At 39.7% G+C, this 13,742-nt stretch overlaps 3 protein-coding genes and 1 long non-coding RNA gene across 10 annotated transcripts in view; 1 reads left to right on the top strand and 3 right to left on the bottom strand.

Moving 5' to 3' along the window:
• The window catches only part of LOC135344200 (USP6 N-terminal-like protein), a 3,303-nt gene extending 3,110 nt beyond the window's left edge, over nucleotides 1–193 (bottom strand). Inside the window, exon 1 of the mRNA XM_064541377.1 lies at nucleotides 42–193. The gene's annotated coding sequence lies outside the window, so the exon portion shown is untranslated. The remainder of the gene's footprint in view (nucleotides 1–41) is intronic.
• The window catches only part of LOC135344131 (scavenger receptor cysteine-rich domain superfamily protein-like), a gene marked incomplete in the record, with an annotated part of 804,697 nt that overhangs the window by 552,694 nt on the left and 238,261 nt on the right, over nucleotides 1–13,742 (bottom strand).
• On the top strand, nucleotides 421–1,023 carry LOC135344238 (uncharacterized). Its single transcript, XR_010397364.1, has 2 exons — nucleotides 421–712; nucleotides 834–1,023. It is a non-coding gene; the product is annotated as an uncharacterized LOC135344238 (long non-coding RNA).
• On the bottom strand, nucleotides 638–11,949 carry LOC135344155 (uncharacterized). Of its 7 annotated transcripts, none has more exons than XM_064541284.1 (10): nucleotides 11,603–11,948; nucleotides 11,060–11,146; nucleotides 10,699–10,855; nucleotides 10,331–10,618; nucleotides 9,717–10,055; nucleotides 2,359–2,499; nucleotides 2,237–2,302; nucleotides 2,084–2,149; nucleotides 1,018–1,592; nucleotides 638–899 (listed from the first exon to the last, which is right to left on the bottom strand). In XM_064541284.1, exons 1-6 carry the CDS (start codon nucleotides 11,894–11,896, stop codon nucleotides 2,405–2,407), a joined length of 1,260 nt encoding a protein of 419 aa, XP_064397354.1. In that variant the 5' UTR covers nucleotides 11,897–11,948; the 3' UTR covers nucleotides 638–899; nucleotides 1,018–1,592; nucleotides 2,084–2,149; nucleotides 2,237–2,302; nucleotides 2,359–2,404. The 7 variants fall into 7 exon arrangements, with proteins under 7 accessions (XP_064397354.1, XP_064397359.1, XP_064397357.1 ...); XM_064541289.1 differs by lacking the exon at nucleotides 2,084–2,149 and adding an exon at nucleotides 3,825–8,933 and having other exon boundaries at nucleotides 11,603–11,947; XM_064541287.1 differs by having other exon boundaries at nucleotides 2,084–2,302; nucleotides 10,331–10,615; nucleotides 11,603–11,949.

Here is a 13,742-nt window from a genome sequence, read left to right as displayed (position 1 = left end):
CAACAAACATACAGTGCATGCTATTAATTAAGATTGCTTACCTCTATAGCTAGCTAGTCTCATTCTTCCAATCCTCCCCCGTATACCGTTTGCTCGGACATCTGTTATAGACTGGCTGGCATGTCTGTATCCTTCCCCAAACAAAAAGACATGCACGTACGTACATGGCCCCACCCACTTGTTAGATCCATTCCACAAGTTATGTAACTTCTGTTGCAGTCGCCACATTTACGTTTGTGTTGTTACTGTTACGGGATTGGCTTTGTTCACTCGATATCAGGAACGGAAGTTATTTAACCACAACCACACCCCTCGAATTCTTCACATAATAGCTTCAGGGGCACAACATTCATAAAGGATGATGCTGAAAGCCTCCTAGAGCTGTACTGTACAGCTCTAGGAGGCTTTCAGCTGTACTTTACTAAGTAGACTACTATGAGTACATTGGTACCAGGACTCCAGTGAGCAAGCTCAGGGGCGATCCTAGGATTCAGTTAATGGTGGTGCTCATTGCGCGTGAAGCGCGCCGCAAAATTTAGACCACCCCCACTTCCGGGATGACGCCCCTTTTGTCGGCAACGCCCACTGTTTTCTAGATGGTGCACAGCCACAGTACTGACAGTATTTTACAGTGCCATCAGCAAGTCAAGAATGTTTACGACCAGAAGCTCAATTCGCCTGGGATGGCAAACTCTAGCCAACTCTTCTTAAGGTATGTCAAATGTCAATGCAATCATGTCTAGTCTACTCTGTGTAAATGTAGAAGTGTAAGTGATGATAAACGTTTGTTCCTTTGCTTGATCTGACGACAGTCTTGATTCTTTTCTTTTCAGGCCACTAAAAGATTGATCAGCTTACCAGGAGATGACAGGCAGCGTACAAAGTATGACCACCAGTACCTTGATGTTGAGGAAAAGAGACTTTGTAGTTTACATTGCAAACATTGATTATTATTAATTAATTTTATTGTACATACATGTAGGCTTAATTATATAATTATACTATACATTCATGTACCTCATGTACCTGGTCCAAGAACCTTGTTGTGCTGCATGTTGTGAGGCCAGCTCAAGTGTTTGATACAGCAAACCACTTCCTGCTGCCTAGCCTTATTATTGAGCCCCTCCCCACTCTTTATTAGTTCCCATGGATATCCCAGTAACGATAAGTTTTTTAGGCTAGCTAGCTAGATCTAACTGGTATAAAGTTATTGTAACTATCACTATTAAGCTGTAGATAGCTGCAGTAAGTGTAGCTTCCTTCTAGCCAGCCAGTGATGGTTGAACTATCTACTTGAGCTTCTCTGAGTCTGGATAGGGTATATATTAATATTAATTTGTAGGTAACCATTCAGGGCAATTAAATAATGTTCGATAGCATCCCATTATTGTTTCGAGCATTCGAAAGCAGCATTGCGGTGCCATGTCAGTATAGTTTGGTCAGCACAGTACTTTACTTCAACATCTAGTCGAACACGTCTCCAAGATACACGCGTACACACAAAGTGGGCTGTCCAGCACACATTCATGTATATGAGTTGTTACTTCCCATCATTTGCTGTTTCATTGAACCCAGCAACCATTCACTCGGATCTAGAAAACAAAGGCAACAAAAATTGCAGCTCTAAAGTATTCTTAACAGAGAAGTGGAGACAACGAAATGTAGTAACATATACGATACTCTCGGAGACATGATAAGGCACTAAGACATGCAGGTATTATGTCGTCACATTTCAAACATAATACTTGATACATGCATTCTTTGATACATTTTGTAGGCTAGGAAAAATTACTGGAATAAAACGCTTCATCTAGTCTCATCCACAAAGCAGATTTCTTTCACTACACGTTATGAATGTACATACGTACTTTCTGATTTCTGATTCAAACAGGGAGAAAAGAGGAGAAAAAGAGGTGCAACGAATGCTCTGAATGTAAAAGAAGATTGTGGTTTGTGTCAAACATGCAAAGACAGTCATGCTGTTGGGGGCAGTATACGCAAAAAACAATGCTGTCAACATAATTATAATTATATAGAAACTGTGTTTAAACAGTTAATACGCAACTTAATCGTTGATACTCACCGGCACAATGCAGGCATCTTGTAACCAAGACAATCTTCTCAGAGTATTCGTTGTACCTCTTTCTCCCTGTTTGCCATAATCAATCATTTATATATCTCATGCATTTACATGCAGGTACATTCATTAAAGCGTGTAGTGAAACAAAGAATTTACTGCTTTGTGGCTGAGATTATAGATGGACTCAGCAGGAGCGTTTTCTTCCAGTAATTTCTCCTTAGCCTACAATGTATAAGGAAATTAATTATAATAATTATGTTTGAAAAGTGACGACATACCTGTCTTAGTGCCTTTATCCGTGATAATCTCTTGAACATTATGTTACTACATTTTATTGTCTCCACTTTCTTTCCCAAGAGTACTTGCTTTAGAGCTGCAAACTTTGTTGCCTTTGTTTCTTAGATCCGAGTGAATGGTTGCTGGGTTCAATGGAAACACCAAATAATGGAAGGTAATAACTTATATTAATAACTGATGGAAGGTAATAACATGTACATGAATGTGTGCTGGACAGCCCACTTTGGGTACGCGTGTACCTTGGAGACGTGTTTGACTATAGAAGTTGGTCCCTTAAAGTACTGCTAATCAAACGAGTGTTGCAAGCGTGCGCTTGCTAATGCCTCTCGCCATGTTTTTGCTTTCGCTCAACAGTATATTAGAGTGTTATAGAAGAGGTAAATACTTTGCAATGTGCTTTGATTGTTTCACAAGAAAGGGGTGTCCACAGTTAATTGATCGTCTTAAATGGCCTGTAGCCAAACAGTGGGAGCAAACCTTTGTCAAAGGCATAGACAGTGATAAGTATTGAAGACAGAATTCAATCACAGAAAGTAGTATATCTATAACAAGCAGTCTAAAAAGAGTTATCGAAAAGGTTGGTTTGTCTTACCAGGACCTCAACAAAGAAAATTGATTTCTGCCAGGATCTGGGGTTCAAAATGGATTCTCTTACACGTAGTATATTGAGCGCGCATGCGCATTACATCCAGGAATAAGGGGTGTGTCTGTAAGTTCAAAAAAAAAAATAATAGCTACTGAGCAGTTACAGCTGGAACAGACACACAAGACAGACACACACTGTCAGCTTTACCGTAACCCTCGTGCGGCTACACCTCGAGGCATAACTACTGCTTTTGAATGCTCAAAACAATAAATCAGTGGGATGCCATCAAATGAAAAATTCCAAAACACCGTTACCGTATATATTCACCTGAATTACCGGGACACTCTATTCTAAGGGACACTTCGGACTTACGTAATTTTTTTCACTCTATATTAAAGAACAACAGGAAATGTAAATATTTTTAGATGTCCCGATCTAATTAGAACGAAAAAGAGCATGCCCCTAACGTCAGCTCGATAGACACTCAAAACTGATAGACACTCAAAACTCTTAGAAACTCTCTGGATTCTACTCTCTGGCACCGTAATATGTCACTGACGGTTGAAGACACCACTTTGTAGACATGGAACCCGCGTACATGCACAGCTTCTAAACTGCGAAAGACATTTTAGCTGCAGAGCTAGCCTCGGCCTGGAATCGAGGCCGTGTACGTACCTTAAATGGGGAAATATTCGTTCTAATTACTACGGGACACCCTAATACAAGGGACACTTCGACTTTAACGTAATTTTTCTTGCTCTATTCCAAGGGACACTGCAAGCCGTAATAATTTTTTTGTGTCCCGCTAATTCGGGTGAATACGGTAACGATACATGTTCTTAACTTACTGTCATTACTTACTTTGGTAACAATGTGAGTCTGTTCATCGTCCATGCACCTGCACCTGCACCTTGCTCACTGAAGTCCTGGTACTCATAGTACAGTAGAGCTGTGCAGCCCTAGGAGGCATTCAACATCATCCACTACTCCTCCATAATATTGTTGTGCCCAGTCCCAGTGCAACTGCTGAAGAATTCTAGGGGTGTGGTTGTGGTTAAATTTAACTTCCGTTCCTGACATCGAGTGAACAAAGCCAATCCCTTACTGTTACTTTGGAGCGGAAGTATAGGTGGTCGGGACTCCGGCATGCGTTGCACATCTCGTTTCTAAGTTGTCGGCTGTATTGGTGCACTGGTCGGGACTACTACTTAACTGGGACTCCAGTTACTGGCTAGGACTCTAGCTTGCGCAGAAGGTCGGGACGCCGGCTATTTTTTTCCCTCTTTTTTACTTAGTTTAATCATCACAGATAAAGAAGAGGGAGCATATGCAAAGAGATATAAAATATAGTGTATACCTCTTTCTTGTCAGTTGAGGTTTGCGGAAAGTTAATATTTAATTTGCTTTCTGGCAATGCCTATATCTTTCGTTTCCGAAGTTCTCAGTAATATACTGTAGTAGACTTGTTCACTATCTGGGACTCCAGCCTGCACTTAGCTCATGGGACTCCATGCATGCAGTTACCGCGTACTGGCTGGGACTCCATGCAGTTACCGCAATTTGATACCGCGTACTGGCTATGAGCTCATATAGCTGGGACACCAGTTAAAGGTCAGGACGCCAGCTGAACTCCTTTTAGTTGGACATCTAGAAACTGTGTGTATATATTGCCAGCCCGTGGGAAAACAAGTATATATAGCTGTATACCTAAAGCAAATCTGGACCCTTCCCGGCCCTTTTGATACAATGCCTTGCTGGTAAGCATCACTCGTAAATGTATTTTTTTATTGTTGTGAAGTCCTATTGCTAGAATGGTCTAACTAGGTAGATGGTTCAAGTATTGTTAAGGAATGCAAGCTACTAGCAGCAGAATTCTTACACGACAGTAAGACTTAAGGTTTGTCTTTTTGGTGATTTTTTGAAAGTTAAAATAGGTGACTGTAACTAGTGTGTATGAATGACATGCAAAGCTATATGCATGGCAGACTTCACTAGACGCAAGCAAAGTCAGCAGCCCTGCCAAATGTGTTTGTTTGGTAAAGATCATTAATCACACAGATGAAGGTTTTGTAATAATAATATTGATAAAAAATTAACAATGTTAGCAACAAAGAAAGAGTCAATGACTTTTATGAGCAATTATGGATTCGCTAGTTAAAGGTGAATTAGGTGCATTAGTCATTTTGAGGGGGCGTTATATCCCAACTCGTACTTCTTATCTGGCGTGGCGTAAGCCTACAGAGTATTGTGGAGCAGCTGGTCATAATATCTCTTCTTCCAGATCCTTCACAGAGGGAGGGAGTTTGGGAATGGTGGCCAACTTTGTTATGAATGTTCTGAGTTTGCAGCTTAGCTCTTGGTGAAACCCCTCCTCATCTGTTAGCTGATATCTTTACAATATGAACAGTGATACGATCTTGGTTAAGTACCGAATATAGTGGATTATTTCCGTATGGTGGGAATTTTCGTATATAGCATTATACGAAAATTGAAATTGCAATAGTCACTATCTTCAATTTTCAAGAACGTCAATTTTTCTGCTGATTTGGCTCATCGCAAAGGTTTTTTATCCGCAACACATTCTAGTAAGGTATAAACCTTGCATTCCTTTAACGAGCAAAAACATTGATACAAAACTAATAGTCCATTTGTTTTTTCTCCATGTACACACAGTTGTAGAGTCCTCATCTTCATCACTAGTCCTCAATGTTGTCCTACCTGTTGTGAGTGTGTTGGCTGTACTAGCTCTAGTTGTACTGGGTGGGGCTCTCTACGGATACATTCAAGTGGTTACTCATCTGTTGAAGTTAAAAAACCAACAAACTGGAACTGCTGAACTGATATTAACATAGTCATGATAATAATTATTGGTGCAAAACTGAAAATGTCATTTCATTCTAATTATTAATAAGCAGTTGAGTTATTTATTTTTGTGCTCATTGTTCAATTGTATCAATGAGAGCTCACTTTATATAATTATTGAGATAAAACACTGTTGCATATCTAGTTCTAATATGTCTTGTCCACGTCCACTGATAACACTATAATAAGGGTTCATCTTTCACTGTATATAGTCTGGGGAAGACCAAGCGATTTATGTGGTACATTATACTTTATCCAGAGATATCATAATTATAATAATTATTGGAGGGCTATAAGAAACCACAGTGGCTCCACCAACGAAACAGTGACGTACTCCTATAGATCGAGATCTCAAACTGTACAGAGTTTTAGTTAGAACACACGTAGCCGAGTGTTTTAATATGTCGTGATCAGTGGCGTAGCAAGGATTTGGGGAAGGGCAGGGCTCAAATCAGTTGAGCAGGGCCAGAGCATAACACTAAAAAAGGTCCTAAGCAGTCAGCATGCGCATTAGATGGCCCTGCCCACATTTCCGACATCATTGTAGTAACTATGCATGCAGTATACAGTGCAGAATACATCGACAGATCGCGGCTGAGTTGGAATTGATAAAGCACAAAAGAGAGGGCTCTAGCCCCGTCAGCCCCCCTCTGCCTACGCCACTGGTCATTGCGCATTTAACTATAAGGATAATGATGTACTTAGTTGGTGATCAATTCAGATCAGTATACATATCGATCTCATCCATTCCTTTACACACTTATAAAACTCCATCATGCATGTTCGATTGTATAATTGTACATGTTCACATTATTTGAACTTACATGACATGATGTATGCATGTCAGTTATAGCAAGAGTTCATTAGGAAGAGTACGCAACTCCAATAGACTGTACACAGGAGCACAAAATAATACTCACTATTGTAACAGCAAGCACACTTGAGGTATACAAGGCATTAAAAGTCTGTGGTTTTGCTTCCACTCCGTCCAATGAAATCACAGTCACATGCAGGCAATCAGGTTTTCTATATTAAGTCTTGCTATTTGTTCCTTCCAAAAAGCTACACATGCCATGGGAGGTTATAAAAGAGTTAAAATTATAATAATTATACTGACTTAATTGTGGCTGCTGAGTATGCAGACTTATACAAAATCCCCACCCATGCACACAGGGGAGGCAAAGTTAATACAAATCCCCACCCTATCCCGGGAGGGGGTGTGGTTTGCATTGATAGGTGCATTATTTCACTGCCTGTATACAATGAGCATTACTTAACATTAATTTTAACCAAAAAATGTCCGAGTTTGAGTATGGTTACAATGAGTATAGAAAAACATTCCAAGGGTGTTCCGGGATGTTGATCATTTAAAGTCCCCAGAGGGTAAAATAACTCAACCAGGTAATTACACTGAATGTGTACTGCATTCACACACCACACCCACTCACACACACTTCTACACTTATAGAGACACACCAGAGGGAGTACCACAGGACAATGTAGCTCAAGCAATTAGCCTTTGAGTGAATACTAATTATTCGCCCACGTTGCATGTGTGTTATTGCTGAGTGTGATCATTAATCTGGTGAAATCAGAGACTACCGGTAATTGCTTGAGCTGCACCAGCCTGGCAGTCGGACCTAGCTCCTCTGGAGACAAACTCACACATGCATGCCTCACATGTAACCTATACTTTGCAGCATCACATATATATATGTGGCTCTTGGGACGCCTTCCTTTGCATGGGTAGTTATGTGCCTACTGAGGACCCTCATTGGAGGTACTATGTGTGCAGCTGTTGAGGATACTCACTTTATCTACACCCACTGATCATAAAGTCACTGGCAGACACAGAGCTTACAATGAATCTCTTGATTAAAGACTGTCTATAATACGTGCTACCATTCAACAAATTCTACTGTGACATCAAAAGTGCACTATTTTTACACATTCCTCGCCAATTGAAAATGTGAGTGATTCCTTGGAGGTTTTCACACTTCAAGACACCTTATTACCTCGTGCGTGTGCAGTGTGCAATAGGGGTAGAGTGATTGATGTGTGTGCGTGTGCGTGGACACAACACATTTGCTGTTTAAGCGAACTAGACACTACTGCTTTAACTGCTAATCAGACAGCGATTGAGGATATACTTATAATGGAAACGTCTGTGTTTAGCGGATCTTAATATTCTTCAAGCAAAGTATAGCCATTTATAATCATATTGTTGAACAAGTGCCTCCAACTGTGACATGGGGCTCAAAATTCCTCGTGGCATCTCTCGAGGGTAGATCTTCTGGTGAATGTATTTGTGTTCTTAGTGCCCGAGCAGCAAGTATATAGCTGTGAACTGCAACACTGTAGTATCAGTTTATAGTGAATTCCATGGAATTGCAGAGTGGTTGCTGCGTTATTGTGTTTTCTAACCATAAAGGACACGAAGCATTCAATGCATATTTCTGCTTTTCAAAGGTTGTTTTAGAGAAATCACTATTATAATTATACCATTAACAATCGATCAACGCAGTACCTATATATACGATTATTGTTAGTTTGTTGCATAATTTATAGCTGTACAACTGTTGGTCTGGCCATTGGCCACAGCTAAGTGGTCTAGACCACCCAAACCAATTGGTGACATTAATTAATAAGGTCAAATTCGCACACTATATACGTATTACTTTTACTACTACTCTGCAGGAGAATGAAGGAGAGAGTTCATTTCAAAGACATAAAATTAGTGCAAAAACACCATTGTGTGTGTGTGTGTGTGTGTGTGTCAGAATCTGTGTGGATTTTTTGATCAACTAGTACGTACATCTGATTATTCGATTTTATAACAAATGAGACTGATAATTATACAGGATGTGAGAGCTATCTATAACATAATTATAATACAGAATTCTTGATGTAGGAAACAAACAGCCTGATATGTGTATATGTACAATAAAAGGTTAATGATCTATGAAAAACTAAATTATCAGTTACCACACACAAGTATTTGTCTCTCAAAAAACGAAATAATAACTACTCTACAACTAGCTATAATTGAATAATGTTCACATGCATGCACTATATATAGCTATTGACTTTTTAACATCTATATAGTACCTGTATCAAGGGTGAAAATAACACATAATGTCATACAGGGGGACTCTCTGTGTTACAAGGGAGTGTATAGTACAGCAATCTGCATGTATATAATGTACATACAGGGGGACTCTCTGTGTTACAAGGGAGTGTATAGTACAGCAATCTGCATGTATATAATGTACATACAGGGGGACTCTCTGTGTTACAAGGGAGTGTATAGTACAACAATCTGCATGTATAATGTCATACAGGGGGACTCTCTGTGTTACAAGGGAGTGTATAGTACAGCAATCTGCATGTATAATGTACATACAGGGGGACTCTCTGTGTTACAAGGGAGTGTATAGTACAGCAATCTGCATGTATAATGTCATACAGTGTTTATATTTACCTCGGCAGAAAACCGTGAGCTCTGAGCTGCTATTTGATTATGAAGCGTTATACAACCCAAACTAACGCCGAAGGTTCTGCACTTTAGTGCTCTAGAGTTACTTAGTCTAATGTTTTTGTACCTGCATGGCATGCAAGTGATGTATAACTATATTATATATAGCACTCAACTTTCTCTCCAATACAGTGAGTCTTGTGAGCTCTCTCTTCGTTTTCTTAGCAATAAAATTATTGCTGATTCAGCTAAGCAATTTACATTGCGCATGCGCAGTACTCTATTCTACTGACAGCCCCTCCTCTTTTTCAGTTTGCTATTTTTGTCGGGATTTAAAAGGGGTCTGGAATAGTGAGGTTCACTGTTTATAATAGACAATAAGGTAATTAACATGCATAATGTACCCACTCACGCACCTTTGGCTGACAAATACTGTGCCACCTTGATAGCAACGTCTCCTTTGTCCAGGGAGATTAGGATGAGTAGCAGAGCTCTGAAGGTACCCTCTGAAAGAACTCTATTCAGCCAATATTTCAGAGCCAGCTTTATTCCAGCATGTGTTCGATTCAATGCTGTTCTAGCCTTCTCTTCAATGACATCAGTTTGCTGTCCAGGTGAGAGCCCCAGTATTTCAACATAGTCATTAGTGTTGTCGAAATATGAAGATAATTTGGGAAGGTCTAATTCTTCTACTCTTGTGTCAAGCTGCTCGTCAGTGATATTAGTTTCCCTCTTTAGTGCTTCAATGGTCAGGCCTGATAATAGGACAGCGAGCCAATAATTAACATCACACGTGTGCCTTTGGGCTTCTATAAATCTCATATAGACACCTCAAAAACAGTGTCTAACTAGTAAAATTAAAGCACCATGCAGAGTGTCTGCTGTATTATATAGAATAATGAAAATTGCCCAGAAAAGTTTCCAGGATAATTAATAAGCAGCTGCCTTGTAATGTTTGTGGAGCACACAATTACTTTTTTGATGATGATGCAAAATAGCATTAACTAATACGCTTTGAGTATCAACCTACTGTTATTAGGTACTTCTTTTAGTGTGTGAGACACTTCAGGAGCGTTCATGACATCATGATCAGCAGCCTGAGTGCCGGGTACGAATGCATGACTCCTCACGTCACATTGTTGTCCAGATGAGAGGCCTTGCTCCATAAGATAGTCGTTATGGGTGCTGTCAGATTGTGACGACATTTCAGAGAGGTGTGTTTCTTCTACTGTTGTGTCAAGCTGCTCGTTAGTGACTTCAGCGTCTCTCTTTACTGTTTCAATAGGCAAACCTTGCGAAGGAAAAGATAACGAGTCTGCTGCATGCATAAATAGGACGTAATTATTTTTAAAACAATGATTCAACTACATTATATATAACAACATGCAAACTGCTTACTTTGTAGCTGTTGTTTTTGGCTGGTTAAATTGGAAATATCAGTAGCAGCTGTGGAATCCTGACTAGCTGTAGGGGACCTATCCTCCTTTAGTGCATTCAGATCTTCATCAGTAGCTTTAAAGTCCGTATCCTCACTAATAGAATCAGTACTAGTGTGCTGTGATTGCAAGGAGACATGTATAATTATTACATCCATGCATCAGTGAACGCATGCATTTTACAACTTTCAGATCAAAAAGGGTATGACAGTACAATTGAATGAAAATTGACACATGCAAATGGCAATCATCGTTGTTCATAACAAGAATTAACATCATGCATGATACAGCAGGTCATACACTCAGACAATGTAAGTACTTACCTCTGGCAGAGAGTCACTCGCATCATCAGGTGTTGTTGATTCAGAACTAGTGGAATCAAACTCCTCATCTTCAGTCGTGTTTCTCTCCTATTATTACATAATTATATAATTATATAGTTATAGTAACCCAGCCATCTCAGTGTGATGAAAGTGTGTGCATGCATGCAGGATCAATGTATAGCTAGAATGTTCAGGAGCTCTGACTGAAGGGTATAGGGATGAGCCTCACACTAAGTAGTATCTTGCCTTGGTAAAAAAAATTTGTGAAGCTTCGGCACAATCACAATTTCGCAAAGCTTCGTTATAAGTTTTTATAACAACAAAAATAACAACTTATTTCGTCAACATTTTCTGAAGTAGTGGCGAAGCTTCACAAATCAAGTACGCAACCCACCTTACATTGCATAAACTATCATCTAGAGTGCCAATTATATGTGTAGTGTACGTTATACCAAACATTAAAAGGACTCTGTGCTATAATAATGATGCCTTGCTCAAAACTTGATGCATCCTTTTCATACAATACACTTGCTGTGGCCTTACCTTCAAAAACTCATCAAGTTTCTTCACTGTCTCTGTACTCACGAGATTATCATCTAGATCAATATCCTCAATGCATGGAAACACTGAAGGCAAATACGTAATAAGAGTATTCACTGCGTCATCATCGATGCTGTTGTCTTGAAGGTCCCACCGTTTTAAACACTTTAGTTGAATATCGTGGAATTTTAGGTGTGACAATAATGTAAATATATCGTTTGAAGTAATTCGACACTTATCACAATCCAGCTTCTCCAGTGACAGGCAGCACTGAATACAATCAGCTAGTATGAACATGTTCTTGCCATGAAGCAAATTTCGACGAAGACCGAGATCGACTTACTGTAGTGCTGTTAAGAGATTCTAAAGAATTATTCAAACTGAGGTCAGTAATGGAAGTGTGAATAGTTGATTCCAGATGAAGTCTTGTTACTGGACAGTTTTCATTAGAGAGCATTCTAAAGATGGCTGACAAACCACTGTGTCCAAGTGGATTGTTATCAATACTCAACTCAATTTCACAAGAGAGAAGGTTTGAAACATCCTCTAAAGAAGCTAACACTTTGTCAGATAATGTTTTTGCTGCTTTGCTGTCGAGATTGGTCTCACTTAAGTTCAGCTCCAACTTCTTCCTATTGGCAGCAAGTCTTACAAAGGCCTCTCTTATTGCACTAGCTCCAGGTACACCAAGATTGTTCTCAGAGAGATCAAGATTATCCAGATGAGGACAGTGAGAGGAAATGGATGGTAAGAGTTCAGTCAGTAGTTTTCCATTCTCCTCAACATTGTCAGGGAGGGTATTTGATAGTTGCAACCATTCAAGATTACCAAAAATGTTGGCTTTAATAGCCATTGTCAAGCAAGCTACATGAGTGTCCCCGCTTGGTTTGTTGTTTCGAAAATACAACCTTTTCAATTTGCTACATCGACCACGAAATGTTGGAGTTTCAATTTCACCAAAATCGGTTGCCGTTATTAGGCCCTGATTGACTGCATGTGTATGGTTCAGATCAATTTCTGTTACTGGACAGTTTTCATTAGAGAGCATTCTAAAGATGGCTGACAAGCCGCTGTGTCCAAGTGGATTGTTATCAATACTCAACTCAATTTCACAAGAGAGAAGGTTTGAATTATCCTCTAAAGAAGCTAACACTTTGTCAGATAATGTTTTTGCTGCTTCGCTGTCGAGATTGGTCTCACTTAAGTTCAGCTCCAACTTCTTCCTATTGGTAGCAAGTCTTACAAAGGCCTCTCCTATTGCACTAGCTCCAGGTACACCAAGATTGTTCTCAGAGAGATCAAGATCATCCAGATGAGGACAATGAGAGGCAATGGATGGTAAGAGTTCAGTCAGTAGTCTTCCATTCTCCTCAACATTGTCAAGGAGGGTATTTGATAGTTGCAACCATTCAAGATTTCCAAAAATGTTGGCTTTAATAGCCATTGTCAAGCAAGCTACATGAGTGTTTCCGCTTGGTTTGTTGTTTTGAAATGAAAGTCTTTTCAATTTGCTACATTTACCAAGAAATGTTAAAGTTTCAAAATCGGCTGCTGTTATTAGGCCCTGGTGGACTGCATGTGTGTGGTCCAGATGAAGTCTTGTTACTGGACAGTTTTCATTAGAGAGCATTCTAAAGATGGCTAACAAGCCGCCGTGTCCAAGTGGATTGTTATCAATACGCAAATTGATTTCACAAGAGAGTGGATTTGACACATTCCCTAAAGAAGACAAAACATTATCAGAAAATACTGTCGCTGCTTCACTGTCGAGATTAGTCTCACTTAAGTTCAGCTCCAACTTCTTCCTATTGGTAGCAAGTCTTACAAAGGCCTCTCCTATTGCACTAGCTCCAGGTACACCAAGATTGTTCTCAGAGAGATTAAGATCATCCAGATGAGGACAGTGAGAGGCAATGGATGGTAAGAGTTCAGTCAGTAGTCTTCCATTCTCCTCAACATTATCAGGGAGGGTATTTGATAGTTGCAACCAATCAAGATTACCGAAAATGTTGGCTTTAATAGCCATTGTCAAGCAAGCTACATGAGTGTCCCTGCTTGGTTTGTTGTTTCGAAAATACAACCTTTTCAATTTGCTACATCGACCACGAAATGTTAGAGTTTTAATTTCACCAAAATCGGTTGC

This window comes from Halichondria panicea, chromosome 11, assembly GCF_963675165.1.
Source record: "Halichondria panicea chromosome 11, odHalPani1.1, whole genome shotgun sequence".
In the NCBI taxonomy this organism is placed as follows: Eukaryota; Metazoa; Porifera; class Demospongiae; order Suberitida; family Halichondriidae; genus Halichondria; species Halichondria panicea.
The sequence above is the reverse complement of the archived record's forward strand: the minus strand, read 5'-3'. Positions and strand labels throughout refer to the sequence as shown.